The sequence below is a fragment of the Phycodurus eques genome, chromosome 8 (genome assembly GCF_024500275.1).
Source record: "Phycodurus eques isolate BA_2022a chromosome 8, UOR_Pequ_1.1, whole genome shotgun sequence".
Lineage (NCBI taxonomy): Eukaryota > Metazoa > Chordata > Actinopteri > Syngnathiformes > Syngnathidae > Phycodurus > Phycodurus eques.
In genome coordinates, this window is record NC_084532.1 from 21,065,452 (window position 1) to 21,085,670 (window position 20,219).

The 20,219-nt window shown below is 41.8% G+C and overlaps 1 protein-coding gene and 7 non-coding genes across 13 annotated transcripts in view; all 8 read right to left on the bottom strand.

Annotated features, from left to right (window-relative positions):
* tcf3b (transcription factor 3b) overlaps window positions 1-11,781 on the bottom strand; it is a 38,882-nt gene extending 27,101 nt beyond the window's left edge. For 2 of the 6 annotated variants that reach the window (XM_061683694.1, XM_061683690.1), the window contains exons 1-3: window positions 11,224-11,781; window positions 4,002-4,098; window positions 2,713-2,785 (exon numbers count right to left, since the gene is read on the bottom strand). In XM_061683694.1, coding sequence (XP_061539678.1) covers window positions 2,713-2,785; window positions 4,002-4,076 — 148 coding nt within the window. In that variant the 5' untranslated portion in view covers window positions 4,077-4,098; window positions 11,224-11,781. Of the gene's footprint in view, window positions 1-2,712; window positions 2,786-3,316; window positions 3,485-4,001; window positions 4,099-11,223 lie in introns of those variants that run through there. The other 4 variants (XM_061683693.1, XM_061683689.1, XM_061683691.1 and 1 more) reach the window with 3 other exon arrangements.
* Window positions 11,782-16,145: 4,364 nt separating this feature from the next.
* On the bottom strand, window positions 16,146-16,217 carry trnaq-cug (transfer RNA glutamine (anticodon CUG)). The gene has a single exon. It is a non-coding gene; the product is annotated as a tRNA-Gln (tRNA).
* A 1,104-nt stretch (window positions 16,218-17,321) lies between these two features.
* On the bottom strand, window positions 17,322-17,393 carry trnaq-uug (transfer RNA glutamine (anticodon UUG)). The gene has a single exon. It is a non-coding gene; the product is annotated as a tRNA-Gln (tRNA).
* A 411-nt stretch (window positions 17,394-17,804) lies between these two features.
* Window positions 17,805-17,876, bottom strand: trnaq-cug (transfer RNA glutamine (anticodon CUG)). Its single transcript has one exon. It is a non-coding gene; the product is annotated as a tRNA-Gln (tRNA).
* A 600-nt stretch (window positions 17,877-18,476) lies between these two features.
* trnaq-cug (transfer RNA glutamine (anticodon CUG)) lies at window positions 18,477-18,548 on the bottom strand. The gene has a single exon. It is a non-coding gene; the product is annotated as a tRNA-Gln (tRNA).
* A 286-nt stretch (window positions 18,549-18,834) lies between these two features.
* Window positions 18,835-18,906, bottom strand: trnaq-cug (transfer RNA glutamine (anticodon CUG)). Its single transcript has one exon. It is a non-coding gene; the product is annotated as a tRNA-Gln (tRNA).
* A 535-nt stretch (window positions 18,907-19,441) lies between these two features.
* Window positions 19,442-19,513, bottom strand: trnaq-cug (transfer RNA glutamine (anticodon CUG)). Its single transcript has one exon. It is a non-coding gene; the product is annotated as a tRNA-Gln (tRNA).
* Window positions 19,514-19,944: 431 nt separating this feature from the next.
* trnaq-cug (transfer RNA glutamine (anticodon CUG)) lies at window positions 19,945-20,016 on the bottom strand. Its single transcript has one exon. It is a non-coding gene; the product is annotated as a tRNA-Gln (tRNA).
* Window positions 20,017-20,219: the final 203 nt, after the last annotated feature.

Consider the following 20,219-nt stretch of genomic DNA (forward strand, 5'->3'; position numbering starts at 1 on the left):
TGTGTGTGTAACACACGTGTGTGTAACACATTTTTAAAACAAGTAATTCTATAGTTTGACACTAAATATTGGGGAGGCACGTTATATGCCATTTATACTGTAGACATTTTGCCAGAAATAGGCCACTCAACAAAATCTAAGATGCAAAATCTATGAAATGACTTAATTAACCTCATGGGATGAATAAAGTATCTATCAATGTAATGTATAAAGTTATATGAAGGATTAATGACTCTACAAATAAAAGTTATGTACTTTTGAAACACGTTCTACACGATACCGGTCCCAGATCTGAAGACATTGGTACAGCTGCCTCTTGTATGATGCTTATTAGTAAAAATGTTTCTCTCTTATGCTTTTGGGCATCCAATTTGGTGTATCTGTATATTGGTATGTTGTAGTTGCATGAATAAGCATTTTAACACCATTCTGCTGTACCTCCAGATATCCAAAGGTGACAGCTTGCAGTGTATCGCATTAAAATGGGTGTCAATGACTGAGGGCCACACTTTGGGACGTGAGGAAGGGGAGGGAGGTGAAGGAATTAACTCCTCATTGCTTTGTAATTGCCCGCTGTAATAGAAACAAACAGAATCCTGCCTTCCATGGGCTGATCCCTCTATTCAACAAGCTCCCTCTTCCACTTGGGCCACTCACTGCATGCTGGGCCAGTTTAAGAGCCGGCAAGCTGGGGGTGAGGTACATTGTTTCTGACTTGAGCCATTTCCTGCAGAACAGTGGGGGTAAGAGCCCTGAGCTGTGTTGGGGGAGGAGTGTTTTACACTTCAGGGTGGCGGTGGTGGTTGGGGGGGGGGGGGGGGGGGGCCGTTTCAAGTCTATAAGCCCCCCTTTCTTTTCCTTTGTTCCTCTGTAGCCAAGTTCTCACTCTGGGGAACACTGGGGAGTGTGACACACTCGGCAGGTTGGCAGGGTGACAGAGGAACCAAAGTAAGGTGACTAAGTAATAACATTCAGGGAGAGAGCGAGGGGAAAGAAAGCTCGCTGAAAGTCCTCAAGCACTTCCGGGGGTTAACTGGCAGCTCATTTGCACTTTAGAAAGAGAAAATAATACAGACTATCCAGAATGATGGCACGGATGTTTGAGCATAACTCATGCATTTATATATGCAACTTTCCAGGGTGAAAATGAAAATATCAACTGCTCTTTCACATTAAATACATTTGAAGGTCAGTGAGATGTAATGTTCCACACCACGGTATCCCAAATATTTTCAGATCAAGACCAAAATTTTGTTTCTCTCCGGCACCCATCCATCCATCCCTTCGTCTTATCCTCACTAGGGTCATGGGCATAGAGGCACCCATTGTTCGCTGGGTTGCATCCCATCTCAGCTAACTCTGGGCGAAAGGTGGGGTACACCCTGAACTGGTCGCCAGCCAATTGCAGGGCAGACAGACAAAATCATTCACACTCACATTCACACCTATGGGCAATTAAGTCTTCAAATAACCTACCATGCATGTTTTTGGAATGTGGAAGGAAACCAGAGTACCCGGAGAAAACACACAGGCACAAGGAGAACATGCAAATGCCACACAGGCGAGGCCGAATTTGAACCTGTGTCCTCAGAACTGTGAGGCAGATGTGCTAACCAGTCTCTCACCATGCCGCCCATCCGGGACCCAAAATTACTTATAGAAAATCACTGCCGTGACATAACATGTAGTGGACAGAAACTTTTGAGAATATTAATTTAAAAAAGCCATTTGCCAAGACATTGTGTGCCTGTGTAACTGTAATGATTAATAAAAAGATATATTTTGGGTAGCGATCCTAAATTTGAAGAAACCCTGACCGATACAAAATGCCAACATACCACTGTGAGAAAAGAATGTCACCTTTCTTCAGTCAAGACTGCTCAATCCAAAAAGCCATCTCGTAACCTTTGTGCTATTACACAAACTATTTATCTTCACAAGATTAATCACATATTTTAGCCCATTGAAATTAGACAAATGCTTTACCAACTTTGAAAAAGCTAGCTGGAAGGCTGAAAAAAATAAACAAAAACGAGAAACGCAATCTCTCGATCACATTTTTTGCACCCGAGTCAGTGACTTGATTTTGAGTATCTGCCGATACAGAGTCCCAATGCAATACCTCGGCAACACTAAGAAAAAAACAGAGCGCATCCAAATTGCCTGTTTGTCTAGTCCAGCAGTCGTACAAACCAAGTATTAAAAAAAAACACCCCCAAAATGTTTTATAGCATATCAGTGGTGCAGCACAAAATAACGATGAAAGCAAAAAAAAGTTGCAGCTTGAAAAATGAAATTCATTGTTGTGGAATCCCAGCTCTCCTGTGGACCTGGTTTTCTGCCTCCCATCTTTTTTACACCACAACACGAACCCGAAACGTTACATTGTTTAAGATAAAATTAAGCTATTGCTGTTCAATTTGACTATCTTTTGACATCAGGATTATTTTGCTACTTTATCACCATTAAAAATTAACAAAATAAAATCTGATCTTTTTCACCCGATACTGATCAGCTAAAAATTATGTTATCGCCCCAATCAAAACTGAAGAGATGCCATTTTGGCTTATGTTGAGATTTCAAGTACAGTTAGATTAAGAAGAAGATTAAAACCAAACTGTCAAAAGTGAGAATCCAATTACAGAAGGTGACAAAGGTTTAAAAATCAGAGTGAGTGTGTGTTTGTGCGCTTAACAGAGCTTTTAAACTTACCTGAGCCGCTGAACTGGCTGCTGGCAAGGGTCATTGTTCTGTTCTTGCCGTTCGCTACGGGAGGCGCGAACATCTGCGGGGACGACAAAAGGGGAAAGATAGCGTTATTAACAAGCAATGGAGGGCACACTTCACACATCCCCATTTCCATTAATAAACGACAACGTGCGCTTGTCACTCGAGAGAAATGTTTATGCTTCGAGGCATTCCAAATAATCTTGGGGGTCAAAAAAAAAAAAAAAAAAAAAAAAAAAAAAAACCTCCACGAGCTTGCAGCAAAAACTTTTGAACACCATAACATCAGTTTTTATTGGGGAATTTACAACCGCTGTTACAGAGCCACTGTTTGGCTTCACAGTGTGGTTGAATTACCTACTGTAAGTGGCATCTTTCCCTCCCTCAAAGTAAGACGTGTAAATCAGAGCGCAAGCTGCCGTCACAACAGGTCTACGACTCTACACAAACCATTTTGATCCCATTAGTTCTTGTCACAGCAATCTCAAACACGAGCACACGCTTTATTCCGTGTCCAAACCTTGGGAGAATGTCAGGCGTAAGGAACAAACGAGGAAACTTGTTTGTACAACTCTCCGCAGTTTCTCACCCAATTATCAGTGTCGTATTTAGTAGATGGAACATCTGCTGTTACAAATTGGCAGGCGACCAATCCGGACATTTTGATGGTGAATTCCACTGTCTAATGAGACACTCCCTTCAGGGAGTGTCGCTTCCTTTTCTTAGAAGTGGACTGCAGAACTCCATGTGCACATAGCTGCACACAAAAGGCATTCCCCAAAGCAACAAAAATGACATAAAACCACTGTTAAAACAGGAATCAACCGCAACACAAAAATGATATTCAGTAGTGGCTACAAATACAGTAATAGCATTAGCCTGAATTTAAGTTACTTGTCATTGAGCCTGCATGCTATAGGTTTTTTAAAACATCACAGACTCAAATTCAAACAAAACTCCAAACAATGAAAAAGTAATCCACTTTGTAGATTACATCTCAGAACTCAAAGCTTCTCAGAGAAAAGCGTGACAAAAACACAAGTATTTCCATAGAGAACAAATTCACTTCTAATGTAAGAATTCCCCATACAAAAACAGCAACAAAGTGATTTCCTTCAATTATGAGGATGCATGTTACTTATCATAACCCGCATTTAAGGCGGTTTTAAGATATATTCAAGCATAAATCCCTCATTCCATCACCGACATCTCCCGCCTGTGTCGCCCTCTCTCCCCGGTGCCACCCATCCCCGACTGCACTCCCGCTCTCTTACCGCGCTGAAATCCAGGAGGTCGCTGAGTTCCTTGTCAGTTCCCACTGCAGCCATTCTTTGCTGCTGCTCGGTCATAACCTTCCGTCTCTAACAAACCCTACGAGAGAGATTTGCAGATACAGGACTTTAATAAATGATAATAAGGGCACTCGCAAGCACAAGTGTGACATAGCTGGGCATCGTGTAGCTGGTTAGAAAAAAAAAGAGAGAATTTAATGCATGATGAATAAAATGAACTACTCTATTCTTACTAGTGATGCACCGAAATTTTGGCCACAAAAATGTTTCAGCAGAAGATGGCCCTAAAGTGCATTTTCGGTTTTGGACAGGTAGACCTTTATCACCAAAATAAAACGGCCGAAACAGGATGATGTTACGACGCAAGCCAAAACCACGGCCAACGCGCTTTCGTGTACACTAAACTATGAAATAAATAAATACAATTTTTTTAAACAAATAGAAAAAGCACATTTACATTGAAAAGTTGCCCAACCTTGCTGCTTTCCGCTTTCGGGTACAAAGGGGAATGCTTGTTGCATGCTATTATGCGCCGCTCCAGCTACTGCTAACGCGGCTAAGTACGATGCCGAGCTGTGGAGGCAAATGTTTGTTTCGTGCCCGTTGTCAATGCAGCATAAGTCACTGATCATCTCCTCCATGGCAGCGAATAAGCTACACTACTGACAAGTATCATTATAACGAAAGGAGGGAGAACCAGAAATTAATTAGTAACTCACGGCTAGTCTGCTAAGTCACTTAAGAAAATGGGTCCTCTATAAGGTGAAAAATACATTTATATAATAAATATTTATAAGATAACCTGTATTAGTCACACAACGGGGAAATTTGCATCGTTTCAGCAGCAATAGCGGATACAGGAAATATGAAAATAGCATGCAAGAGAAGCTATTGGGCTGCAAATGTATCTCTCCTTAAAATAAATATTGAAGCCTTAATTTATTAATGATTATGATGTGCAATTGAAAAGTATGTAGTATTATTTATATCTTATTACATAATATACTGCAATAACTGTCCCTGGGTAATGTTTTTGACATAACTTTAAAAATAAGGAAATTCATACCAATTGTTCTGGAAGTGAGTTTCTATAGGCTGGCAGCTCGACAGTCATAGCCATAATTGCAATTTTACTAATTTGCTGAGTAATTCCTTCCAGTGTTTCGGCTTTCGGGTCCTCATTTTCGGTCAAGAATTTCCATTTTGGTGCATCACTAATTCTTACTACAAATAAATAAACAAACAAACAAACACCTGTGACTTCCAAGACACCGACCCATTGCATCAGTGCTGTTAACCACCCTTGTCTTTATTGAAAGCTTTACTGACAACACAAGCATTCATAATACAAAATACATCTTGGTGCAATAGAGTGCATCTGGCTTGAGACTGCGACCAAAATGGTTGCATATGCGACCCTTTTTTTCTGTGTGTGCGAGTAAAAATTTCATGTGGTTGTACTTTGCCGAGTGCATGTCTATGTGCCCTGCGATTGGCTGGCGACCGGTTCAGGGTGTACCCTGCCTCCCGCCCGAAGATAGCTGGGATAGGCTCCAGGCTGCCCGCGACCCTAGTGAGGATAAGCGGTAAAGAAAATGGATGGATGGATGTTTTAATGCTCCCTTAATAGAGTCTCACTATACAAAGACATGGTGGTTGAAAGTCGCTGTCTTTTTCACCGTATTAGTCAATCTCCTCCACCTGCACGGTCTCCTTTCTCAAGATAGCCAGAGCGCCATCTCGTTAATATGAACAGCAAACGGGTGCACGAAAGTGCGCATTCGGCCACCACGCCACGACAAGAGCGAGCCTTGCGTGGCGCAGCGGTTGCGAGCTGGAGAAAGTAGGCGCTCGGGGAAGGGCCCTCCATCATCAGGCTAGGAGGTGCCGCCGACAAAGGAGCAGACAGTACTGGTACCCACTCAGATAAATAATGACATCGATCTGTCCCCTCTACTTTTTAATCATCCCCTTCTTTCTGAAGCCGCATCTCCAACTCGGCAAGGCAGACCAATCTTACAAGCCCGACATGGAACTCATGCTAGCTACTTCTCACGTAAAACAATACCTGTACAGTTACATGTTTTTGTTGTAAGGCTGAGAAGCGCAGAGAGCACAACTCTGGCCTTGCGTTTCGTGAGCTTTAAAAATTTCGACTCAGTGAAAATTGTACACACCGTCACCGCACCGCGTCATAAGTCTCACTACCCACACTGTAAAATGTGTTTGCAAAACTTAAAACTAAGTAACATTTACACTGATATTTGTATATTTATCTTACTGAGCTCGATAAGTCATGTGGCATTTACTCAACAAAATCTGAATTGAAATACCTTCAAAATATCGAAGGAAATAGTTACATTTTTTCTTTTTAAACTTTGAGCCAACACCAATTTATTTTTTTAAGTAATAAACTAATTTAATTTTACAGTAAGTTAGCACCCATTATTTCTGTCGTGTTGTAATGTTGGTTTGACCTGACTTATTAGAACACATGACCTGACAAGAGAATATTTTTGAATATACTCAGTATACAGTACATAAGTATATACTGTAAACGAACAAGTTATTTAACTAGACACATTGCTCCATCTTGTGATTGGATCAGTGATCAGTTAGTTTTTTTTCTTTTCTTTTTTTAAACTCGCTGATCAGTGATTGGCCCCAAAGGTCCTGATCGTGTAAAGGCTATTTAAAATGTGAATTTCATTTACAGTTTTAATAATTATTTTTATGTAAATATGTTGTTGTCATGTCAAAGTAAAACATTTTGCAATTGGCATGGAGTTTTGCCTGGTGATTAGTAGGCTTTACACGATCAGGATTTATGGGGCCGATCAGCAAGTTTAAAAAAAACGATAACCGATCACAAGATGGAGCAATGTACCCATTTACATGACTTGTTCATTTATTGTATATACTTGTGTACTTTATGACTTGTTCATTTATTGGATATATCGGTGTACTGTATACTGAGTACTGTATCCATCCAGCCATCCGTTCTCTGTACCGCTTATCCTCACCAGGGTTGAAGGGCGTGCTGGAGCCCATCCCAGCTCAAAATTAGTCTCTAGCATTTTAGACAAAAGTTAAAACATCAATGACCTCTAGGGGGCATTCAAGGATTGGCCACTGACATAAATTTAGGTCAGATCAACATTACAACATGACAGAAAAAATGGGTGCTAACTTACTGTAATTAAATTACTTTATTCCAATTAAATTACTTTAAAAATACTGTTAATGACATGCTTACTCTAACTTTCTCCCTGTCCCACCCAGCAATATGAACGGGTGTTGTCCAGAGTTTGCGTCCGTTTGGCTTTTCCTTTTTTGTTTTTTTTGTGATACCGATCACACTGATCATATCGGCGTAAAGTCTAGTGATTAGCATTCCAGACAATTTTCATCACACATGACTAGCGTTGATCAGGTACAGATTTTGTTAATTTATTATTGTTTAGCCATGACTTCAAATACAAATTCTGTTTTGTGTGTGTGTATAAACTGTAAAGCCCTGATTTGGCGAGCTCAAACGTGAGTTTGAGCTACATTTACACTCGAGACAAATTAGAGTTCCAATTATATGGGTGTTAGTGGTTTATAACAGAATTACAATTTGAGTATGACTATTTATTTTAAGTGTGATTTAATTTGATCTAGTGTAATGGAAAGGTACAACAGAGAAAAGTCCTGACAATTTGTAAAACAAACCAAATTTTTAGGGGAAAATTTTAACTTGATAACTTGTGAAAAAGACTTGTGGTTGAAACTTACAGGACACTGTTAAGGACCTACTTTACAGGTGCTACATTCTTTGTCTTTTAGTGTATGTGTGTTTTTTTAATTTTTATTCCATCATAAAAGGACACCCTGGATGGCAAAGAGAACAACTACTAACCGGAAAAATAACTTATTGGGACTAGGAGGTAGCCTAGCTACAAAAGCGGTACACACGTACCAGCCTTGGCTGCTCAGTACAACATGGCTAAAGCAACAAAACTGTACGTACACAATAGCAAGACAACTGCCTGCTGTTGACGTAACCTGATGCAACAACATACTGGTCCATCTAACCGACAAACGTCTCTGTCTCTCGGACTCTCGCTGGTACAATATGGCTAACACAAGTCAACAATAATTATACAAGAACAACCCATACGCTGCACTCCTCCCCCCTACATAGCTAAGTTTAATGCTTTGTCTTTTTGTTAACTGTTAATAATTTTTTCCCAATTGTATGACAATTCAAGTGTTACTTAAAACATTACCTGTTCTGGTAAAGGTTTTATAATGCCAACAATTTAACCCAGAAACATATTTTTTAATTTAGATCGTTTACTATGTGGAAATTTGTTTTGAAATGCAAACAAATCAGAGGCTGACCGTACATGTCCAACTTTAAAGGTTCCACTGGAGTTTTAAAAGTCCAATTTCATTCAACATTTCCATTTATTCTAGGGCTGCAAGCGATCAAATATTTTTACAAAAGTATTTTACCAATTATATTTAATCTATGTATTAATCGAGTAATTAGATAAAAATAACATTTTGCATTATTTAACAACAATAACATACTTGTGACATCTGGGTATTATTTTTGGCCATTTGGCATCGCCAACCTCACGTTCAACATTATAATATGACTGTGTGTATGGCTTTAAAAGTGGGGAGATGGCCTGGTGAGTGACGTGTGTGGCGTGTGTCAGTGAATGAAAGTAGAGCTGGCTATTTTTTGGGGGGCTCAGATTAGCTGTTTGTGTTTATTTTTGAACAATAAAAGCAATTAAAAGCACACCGACAGCTTTGTCTGTCCATGACCACTTGCAGGAGAATTACAATACGGTTGGCTGGATTAAATTAGCCAAGGACGTTTACGTTACCGACTGCCGTTCTGTTGTGGTATGTCGTTTCTGCTTTTTAGTCGACACATTGCACTTCATCTTTTAAGTGTGAAATGATCTAAACCATTGGACATTCTTTTACGCACTTTTCCTCCTGACTCGCCGCCATTACGTCAATCTTATTTCTACATGGAGTTGTGCTTGCGTCCGGAGTAACATTAGTCCGTGTGGAAAAATTATCCCAAAAACGCGCCAAGGCACAGATTTTGCTAAACTTTTTTGTGTGTAATCGAATTATTCAATTTGCCTTTGCAACCTTATTGTGTCATGTAAATGTAGAAACTGGTGAAGTACTGTCATAAAAATATGCTGCCTTTTGTCGAGAAAAAGACTTGGCCTTTTTATAAAAAAAAAAAAAAAAAAGTCTGGCAAACAGCACAGCCATACGTCCATCAAGGCCACATGAAAGGCAACGCCATACATTTACAATTACAGACATAATTGGGACCAGTGTTAGCCCAAGGAAATAGGGGTGAAAGGCAGAGCTAATGCCTATATGCAAACACGTCATTACTAAATTAGCATATGTCAATGTAGAAGGAAAGCTTGTCAAATGACACACAGCGAGCTGCGGTTCGACGCTAGCCCGAGGCCACGATTGAGTGAGGCTCGCAGGAAACGGCAAGGTAGCGGGGATTGGGGGGGAATATGGAGGCACTTGGACACCAACAGGTGGTGTGCTTTTATAGCCTCTTTTTAATACAGCTCTAGCATGGGCTAAAAGGGGCTGAAAACAACAAAAATTATGGGAGGGTAAATTTTGGCAAAGCATGTTGAACTCCGTATAGATGATGTGTGATGGGAATAAAAGTCAATACACAATTAGAATGAATGCACAAACAAAAGGGTTACGTTGTATATGATAGCACCATCACACGAGGAAACAAGTGTGCCGAACTCGGCCAGGCCTAACTAATTTAACCTTTAGATATTGGAAGTAGTGACCACAGACAAACACACACACTGATCAGAGTGTACGTAAGCTAGGAGCATGCCTTTCTCATTGCCTGTCCCAACTTTTCTGTCTTCTCGAATGTTACCCAAGCGCTGTGCGACATTGACTCAGGCACATGGAAGACAGGGGAGAGAGGGGCTTTAACAAAATGGCATCTTGGCCTACTCGTGGATCAATATTTCAAGCAAGCAGATTAGGGGGTCTTTGTCAGCCCCCCACACAAGGCAAAGAAGCCACAAAGAAGCAGTCAACACTAACCATTATGGCATTGGTGCGTAACCTGTGGTGTGTGGGCCAAAAACGGCCTGCCCAAACAAATTAAACCTCAGAGAAACTGCTCTAAAAAGCCTCTGCGCAAATAATACATAAAAAGTTTGTTAAATCATTCTGTGTGACTCTTTGGTGTGACACCTCTGCAAATGAACTTGCTGGTGGGACTATAACAAGCTATCATAACTTCTTGCTGCACAAAACCAAAATATTACAACAGTTTCAGTTAGTAGCGCTGCAAAAGCAAAATATTCAACTGCTGGACCAAATGTGTTAATATCAGCAGGCAGATTATGCCATAAATGTTAAATAAAGCCCACTTTGGATAAGATTTCTTCAAAGTCGATTGACAAGCACCTAGAGGACAGGATATAGGCCACATGCACAACTAATCAATTCAGCACTCTAATTTTAGGACAAACTGTAAGAGGGGGGAAAGCCCCAAATAAATAATAGAAGATGGAGGTCGCCTTTGGAGAAAGGCGAACAAACTTTACACATTCTCTCCTTCCTTCGCTCATATTGGGGTTCAAGTCGCATTATGGGGAAGGAAGGGGGCTGTTGGGAGACGGTGGGGGTGGGAGCGAGAGGAATTTCCTGCCAAATGTGCAATAAAATTAAAAGTCTCGCTGGTGGCTAGAGGAATGTATAAAAGGCGACCAAACGGGGATGTTATGGAAAGTTTGTCTTTAAAATAGGGGGAAATACATAGAGTAGGCCCCGAAACGTAAAGTTCAGCTAAATTGCCTCCCCGAGCTTATACATTGTGTTTACTGAAATGCTAACTAGCATAGACACACGGCTAAACGAGCCCCAAAAATGAGCTCTTAGACGTCTTTTTAAATAATATTAGCGGTCCAAGCAAGGGAGTAGCACTAAGCTAGCTCGTCAAAGCAGACAACATTTAACATCCCTTCGCTTTAAAATAACCTTCCCCAAAAACTTTTCGGGAAAACACAAGGCGCTCAACGCGGGTGTCAATAGGGGGGGCGAAATCGTCGAATTCGTGCAACTTTTCGGGGTGAAAGGTGACAGGGAATAACGTGTTTTGCTTGGGTTGTTGATTTTTTTTTACCTCTCCTCCACGGGTGTCGGCTATCCAAGAGCGGCGAAGAAATAGCGGACAGCGGCGAAGGGGGGGAAAAACATAAAAGTTGAGGAGAATTTCGAGCTCAGCGCACCAGACGCATTGGAGCGCCGTGGAACGTCTTTTCCCCCTTCTTTGTCCCGGGAAGCTCGCTCTTCAAGTGGCTGCCTCCTCGTGTTTTGCTCCAGTGTGTCGAGTGTGTGTGCAAACAAATCTATTCTACTCGCTTAATCTCGCGTCTTGCTTCTTTTTTTCACTGTTACAAGTGAGGAGACGATTTCATTCTTCTCGTAGACATCTTCACCTCCTCCGTCCACATTGTCAGACGCAACAACATATCACTCCGCGCGCGGAGTGAGGCCCTCAACGCCAGCGGTGTCCGATTTCAAACGCCTTTCGGAGACGGGATCAATCAGCCTGTTTTGAGTGACAATTTTAAGCGTCTTGGATGTCTAAACGCGACGACCGTTGACAAACGAAACTCTATATCCTGTCCGCCTTTGGCTGCGCTCATCAAAACGCGAGAGTACTACGCGCACTATGTCGAGCAGCGGAAGGTTATCATAAGAAAGTTACCTGCGATTACACAGCAGCAGCTTCGACGAGATGGCACGATAAATGTTAAGGCGCTCCGCCAATAGGAAGACGCGTATGATTGATTGACACCTTTCTCGGCCACTAGACGGTTGAAAACACGGCTTTGCGCCCGCCTATTTCTTGACGCTCACTTTCCTTGCGTGTGCGTGTGCTCAGGGAGGCTGGCCGAAGGGGGCTCAAACATGCCCGCTGACATCATTTTAATTTTTTACTTGCTGTGCCCACTTGTCTCTCTTTTTTTTTTTTTTAAATAAGAATTAAAAAACAAATGACCTCGCAGTAACCTCATGTTTTTGTTACTGTTTTGAATTAATGACGCAACAATTTCCATATTCATATTTCATCGATGAAGCACGTGTAATTATATGAAATTAATCCACAATGACTGGTCATTGGAAGGAAAATATCATCAAAATGCTAATGTGTATATAATAAATTAGTTATTATTGTTGCTAATATAGGTTAGGTGTAATATTTTTGTTAATAAAACAATGCAAGCAATATAAACTGGGCATGAAACGTGGATTTTAAGCGAACGTGCCTTTACGTCCGAAAACCATAAAACCAACGCGCCTCTGCTTACTGGCTGCTTCCTGAGCCGCCAAGAGGATCCCAGGCTAAATAAGACTTCGGAACATTTAACAATCCAACAACCAATGCAGAAACATTCACACACACACACACACACACATACCCATCCTTGACCTTTATTTATTTTATTTTATTTTTAAATTCAGCCTCTTCCCCTTTGACGATGACCAAAGTTACCTGCACGTCGAGACATCCATATGCTATTCCGTGCATGAAAAGACACAATAACCTATTTATTGAAAGTTATTGGTGTTAGACAGCTGTTGTTTGCAGCCCGAGGGCAAAAAAAAAAAAAAAGCTTGAGTAGGGAAGTTCAGACCGCCTTTTATTTTCCCGTCAACAAAAAGCGTCGTCATGTAAAATAGTGCAAATATATTTTTTAGACCACCTCTGAGGCTTGTGTTGTGAGAATGCAATGATGGGTATGACCCAACAAACAAAAAACTGACAGTTTTCTACTCATTTAAGTGCTCAATGCACAATGTACTTTTCTACAATCATGCTAAATCCACATTCCTTTAGTATACCCCAACATGTTTATTTTTTGTATAAAAAAATTCTTCTAAAAGCTTTTTGAAGAATACACCCAAATTGCCAGTTTTCTACTAATTACAGTGCACTTCTTGTGCAAAATCCTACTAAACATGCGACACTTTTTCAAGTGGTATGGTCTGCTTTTATTGCCAATCCTCAATATGTGTGGAACATACAGAGGACTGAAATTTCTTTCTCAAGGCCCTAGTCTCAAACAAAAAACATCAAACAATAACAATCCTTTCTTCTCCATTCATACTCTTTGTTAATTGTTTTCAGTTTTCTAGTAATTCCAGTGCAGTTTTTGTAAAAAAAATAATCCTACTAAATAATGCAGTTGCTTTGTATGAAAAGTACAATGAAGTTAGTATAAAAGTACTACAAAGCAATGCTTTTTCAAATTGCAACTAATTACACACTCCTATTAAATAAATTAACTGAAAAAATGTTTTCTACTAGCTACAGTGCACTTTTTATACAAAATCTTACTAAAGACGCATTATATGAGGATACAAACACAGGGGAAGCTTGATCATGTTGCTTATATTTCCTTAAAAAGTATGGGACATGTTTCAAGCAACTTGCAGACAGTGAAAAATCTGTCAACCGTCTTCATTCCCTCGTCTTTGTATTCAACAGTTAAAAAAAAATTAATCCACACCGGAAATTTGAACAAAGCCAGTGCTTCTTAACATTTTTGTGTCAAATCCTCCACTCGTGTCAGTGGTTTTACGTTTTGCCGCGTCCGTGAGCTGCACTTCAAAGTGGGATACAGTTTCAACTGAGCGGGTGAATGTGCAACGCACGCGCGCACACGCACACGCACGCTCACACACATAAATACAGATATGCAAAGTGAATTGCAAAACCAAAAAAGTGCGGTCCTTCAGGGTGTATTGTCCCGTACAGAGCAAACTGAACAGTAGATTTATCGAGTACCGACTGGTACTTGGTTTTATCGAGTACTGTCCCTATCCCCAATGGAAACCTCACAACTGATGTGGGGGAAGATTATGGTTTCAAAGGGTGGTGCTCAACTGTGTGCAAAAAGCGACACTTTTTGTAATTGTTACATTTATCCAACACCCTCTTCCAAGTAAGGCCCATTACACACATAGGCCTTTGGGCTGTTTTGTCCCGATTTTGCCCCCTCCTGAAGAAGGATATCCCACGCCAGTCTATCTTATTTCTTATCCACCTTATTCCTGGGTGCGCTAATGTAGAAACAATTATGGGGGCAACTTCCTGTGTGACATCCGAAGTAGCAGTGAGCCATTTGTTGCTAGCTGGTTTGGCTCTTGGAGCGGTTTATTTGGATGTTTTTTTTTTCCTTTTCTTTTGTAAACGATTATCACCCCCGTAGCATTTAAAAATATCCTTGCGCAGCTCGGGAACTTGTTGCGCTGTTTGCGGTTGTACTAACAAGAAGTTGAAGCTGTGGCTACAAGAGCAATGTTTTGAACGCACCCCCGGCCGGACAAAGAGCGAATGTAGGAATCAATACAGTTTCCAAAACGTACGCGGGGATGAGGAATCCAGAAGGATGTCATGTGGCTGAAAAACTTTAATTTGAAAAGAGCACCTATAACATATGTGTGCTCCTTTCAATTTGTGGACACAAAGTCCACAGAGGAACATATACATCCTACTTTAAGTCCAAGTCGGTGAAAAAACAAATGAGGCCCCACCAAGAACTTCCTGCAAAATGTTTCTGAAATGTTTACGTTTTTACACAAGACAGAAGGGAGGGGCATATGATTTCATAAGGCAGCGCGCAACATACGACCTTTTCCAGTGAAACAATTTAGGTCCCAGTGATATTTGAACTCAGATTGCTAGAATTAAAGTCCAGGGTGCTAAACAATACAACATGGAACCCAGACAATAGTTGGAGGAGGGGCATATGGTATCGTAGGGCAGTTCGCAACTGCCTGCAAAATGTCAGAAATTATGACATTAACAAACTTCACTTCAAGTAAGTGACACAAACATTCAGGTTCCACTGAGATTTGAACTCAAATCGCTGGATTGAGAGTCCAGTGTTCACCATTACACCATGGAACCTACATAAGACAGAATGGCAGGGCATAGGATTTCACACTGTGGCACACAATGTACCCATGTGAAAAACCGAGGTCCCACAGTTGAACTCAGATCAGTTGATTTGCGATGTGTGGAAGGGCATATGGTTTCAGAGGTCGGTGCACAACGTACATGACACCATGGAACCCTACTGTAGGTGTGGGAGGGCCAAATCCTATAATAGGACGATGTACAACTGCCTGCAATTTATTTTTTCCACGTTTATCCAACTTTGTTTCAAATCACTGACAAACACATTTAGGTCCACCGAGACTTGAACTTTGCTGCATTCAGAGTCGAGAGTGTTCACCATCATATGGAACCCGCACAAGATGTCGCAAAGGGGCATATGGTTTCATAGGATGGTGCACAATATACGAAAGCAGTTCTACAAAACCCTGTTCCAAGTCAGTCAGAAAACATTTGAGGTCCCTCCGAGAACTGAAATCAGATCGCTTGAATTGAAGCTGAGAGTACGAGGTAATACACAGTGGAACCCACACGATTGGCATGGGAGCGGCATATGGTACAATACAGCAGTGCATAACTGCCTATAAACATGAAAGCTTAATGTTTAGCCAATCTGGTTTCAAGTAAGTGATGAATACATTCAGGTTCCACCGAGATTTGAACTCAGATCACTGGATTCAGAGTCCAAAGTTCTCACCATTACAACATGGAACCGACACAACACAGACTGCAAGGGCATAGGGTTTCATCGCGTGGAACACAATCTACCCTGTAAGTGACAAAACGAGGTCCCACTGAGAGTTGAACTCAGATCACTGGATTCAAATGCTAGAGTGGTGACCATTATACCATGGAACCCCACTGGAGGTGTGAGAGGGCCCAATCAGATAATAGGTCAGCACACAACTGCCTACGCGTTAATCCAACTGTTTCAAGTGAAAAAAACATTCAGGTCCCACCGAGAGCTGAACTCAGACAGCTAGATTTGAAGTCGAAAGTGCAAGGCAATACACCATGGAACGCCCACAATAGGTCTGGGAGGGGCATATGGTATAATACGGCAGTGAATAACTGCCTTCAAAACTGAAATCTTAATGTTTATCCAAACTTGTTTCAAGTAAGTGACGAAAAAATTCAGGTTCCACCGAGACTTGAACTCGGATCACTGGATTCAGAGTCCAGAGTGCTGACCATTACACCATGGAACCTCCAAAAGACACACTTAAGGGCATAGGATTTCATAGTGTGGCACATAAAGGTCCCACTGAGAGTTGAACTCAGATCATTGGATTTGCAATGTGCGGAAGGGGCATATGGTTTCATAGGGCGGTGCACCATGGAACACCACTGTAGGTGTGAAAAGGCCAAATCAGATAATAGGGAAGCACACAACTGCCTGCAAACTGCATTTATCCAACTTTAAAATAAGTGACAAAAAAAATTCAGGTCCCACCGAGAGGTAAACTCAGATCACTGGATTCAATTGCCAGAGTGGTGACCATTACACCATAAACAAATCTTGTTTCAACTAAGTGACAAAAACATTCAGGTCCCACCGAGAGCTGAACTCAGATCGATAGAATTGAAGTCGAGATTGCTAGGCCATACACCATGGAAACCCCATGATAGGTGTGGGAGGGGCATATGGTATAAAACGGCATTGAATAACTGCCTGCAAAACTGAAATCTTAATGTTTATGCAATCTTGGTTCAAGTAAGTGACGGAAACATTCAGGTTCCACCGAGACTTGAACTGGGATTACTGGATTCAGAGTGCTCACCATTACACCATGGAGCCTCTGCAAGATAGACTGGAAGGGCATACGGTTTCATAGCGTGGCACAATCTATTGACCGCACAGAATTGAACTCAGTAGATTTGCAATCTGCGGAAAGGGCATATGGTTTCATAGGGCGGTGTACAACGTACAAAAGCAGTACGACACAACCCTGTTCCAATTCAGTAACAAAATGACAGAGGTCCCACTGAGAGCTGAACTCAGATCACTGGATTCAATGGTCAGAATGGTGACCATTACACCATGGAACCCCACTCCACGTGGGAGAGGGCCAAATCAGATAATAGGGCAGCACACAACTGCCTGCAAACTGCATTTATCCAACTTTAAAATAAGTGACAAAAAAAATTAATTTCCCATCGAGAGGTGAACTCAGATCACTAGAATTGAAGTTGAGAGTGCTAGGTAATACACCATGGTGAGGGGAATATGGTCTAATACAGCAGTGTATAACTGCCTTGAACAAATCTTAATGTTTATTGAATATTTTTTCAAGCAAGTGACGAAAACATTCAGGTTCCACCGAGACTTGAACCCGGATTGCTGGATTCAAAGTCCAGAGTGCTCACCATTACACCATGGAACCTACACAAACTAACCTGGAAGGGGATACGGTTTCATAGGTTGGCACACAACCTAACCTGGTCCAGGTCTGACAAAATTGAGATCCCACAGAGAGTTGAACTCATATCACTGGATTAACCATAGGGCGGTGCAAAACGTACAAAAGCAGTACTACACAACCCTGTTCCAAGTCAGTAACAAAATGACTGAGGTCACACTGAGAGTTGAACTTAGATAACTGGATTCAAATGCGAGAGTGGTGACCATTACACCATGGAACCCCACTGTTGGTGTGAGAGGGCAAAATCAGATAATAGGGCAGCACACAAATCCCTGCAATGAATTTATCCAACTGTTTCAAGAAAGCAGCGCATAACTTCCTGTAACGGAAATCTTAATGCAATCTTGCTTCAAGTAAGTGAAGAAATCATTCAGGTTCCACTGAGACTTAAACTCGGATCACTGGATTCAGAGTCCAGAGTGCTCACCATTACACCATGGAACCTCCGCAAGACACACTGGAAGGGCATACGGTTTCATAGCGTGGCACACAACCTTCCCTGGTCGGTCTGACACAATTGAGGTGCCACAGAGAGTTGAACTCAGATCGCTTGATTCAGAGTCCTCACTATTACGCCATGTAACCTGCACAACATCAGTGTGAGGGGCATATGGTCTCAGACAGCAGTGTATCACTGCCTGGAACAAATCATAATGTTTGTTCAATATTTTTTCAAGTAAGTGACGAAAACATTCAGGTTCCACCGAGACTTGAACTCGGATCGCTGGATTCAGAGTCCTCACCATTACACCATGGAACCTCCACAAGACAGACTGGAACATCATACGGTTTCATAGTGTGGCACATAAAGTGACAGGTCCGACTGAGAGTTGAACTCACATCATTGGATTTGCAATGTGCGGAAGGGGCATATGATTTCATAAGGCGGTGAATTGAGGTCGAGAGTGCAAGGCAATACACCATGGAAACCCCATGATAGGTGTGGGAGGGGCATATGGTATAATACGGCATTGAATAACTGCCTTCAAAACTGAAATCTTAATGTTTATCCAAACTTGTTCCAAGTAAGTGAAGAAAACATCCAGGTTCCACCGAGACTTGAACTCAGATCGCTGGATTCAGAGTCCAGAGTGCTCACCATTACACCATGGAACCTCCACAAGACAGACTGGAACGTCATACGGTTTCATAGCGTGGCACATAAAGTGACCGACGTTCAACTGAGAGTTGAACTCAGATCATTGGATTTGCAATGTGCGGAAGGGGCATATGATTTCATAAGGCGGTGAATTGAGGTTGAGAGTGCTAGGCAATACACCATGGAAACCCCATGATAGGTGTGGGAGGGGCATATGGTATAATACGGCATTGAATAACTGCCTTCAAAACTGAAATCTTAATGTTTATCCAAACTTGTTCCAAGTAAGTGAAGAAAACATTCAGGTTCCACCGAGACTTGAACTCGGATCACTGGATTCAGAGTCCAGAGTGCTCACCATTACACCATGGAACCTCTACGAGTCAGACTGGAAGGGCATACAGTTTCATAGCGTGGCACACAATCTATTGACTGCACTGAGAGTTGAAATCAGTGGATTTGCAATGTGCGGAAGGGGCATATTGTTTCATAGGGCGGTGCACAACGTACGAAAGCAGTACGACACAACCCTGTTCCAATTCAGTAACAAAAGGACAGAGGTCCCACTGAGAGTTGAACTCAGATCACTGGATTCAACGGCCAGTCTGGTGACCATTACACCATGGAACCCCACCACACAGGGGAGAGGGGCAAATCAGATAATAGGGCAGCACACAACTGCCTGCAATGCATTCATCTGACTTTCAAGTAAGTGACAAAAAAATTCAGGTCCCACCTGAGAGTTGAGCTCAGATCACTAGAATTGAAGTTGAGAGTGCTAGGTAATACACCATGGAACCTGCACAACATCTGTGTGAGGGGAATATGGTCTAATACAGCAGTGTATAACTGCCTGGAACAAATCGTAATGTTTATTAAATATTTTTTCAAGTAAGTGACGAAAACATTCAGGTTCCACCAAGACTTGAACTCGGATCGATGGATTCAGAGTCCAGAGTGCTCACCATTACACCATGGAACCTCCACAAGACAGACTGGAACGTCATACGGTTTCATAGCCTGGCACATAAAGTGACCGAGGTCCGACTGAGAGTTGAACTCAGATCAATGGATTTGCAATGTGCGGAAGGGGCATACGATGTCATAAGGCGGTGCACCATGGAAGACCACTGTAGGAGTGAGAGGGCCAAATCAGATAATAGGGAAGCACACAACTGCCTGCAATTAATTTTTCCAACTTTGTTTCAAGTAAGTGACAAAAACATTCAGGTCCCACCGAGAGCTGAACTCAGATCGCTAGAATTGAAGTCGAGATTGCTAGGCCATACACCATGGAATCCCCATGATAGGTGTGGGAGGGGCATGTGGTATCATACAGCAGTGAATAACTGCCTGTAAAACTGAAATCTTGATGTTAATCCAATCTTGTTTCAAGTAAGTGACGAAAACATTCAGGTTCACCGAGACTTGAACTCGGATTACTGGATTCAGAGTCCAGAGTGCTCACCATTACACCATGGACCCTCTGCAAGACAGACTGGAAGGGCATACGGTTTCATAGCGTGGCAAAATCTATTGACCGCACAATTGAACTCAGTGGATTTGCAATGTGCGGAAAGGGCATATGGTTTCATAGGGCGGTGTACAACGTGCAAAAGCAGCACGACACAACAGTGTTCCAATTCAGTAACAAAAGGACAGAGGTCCCACTGAGAGCTGAACTCAGA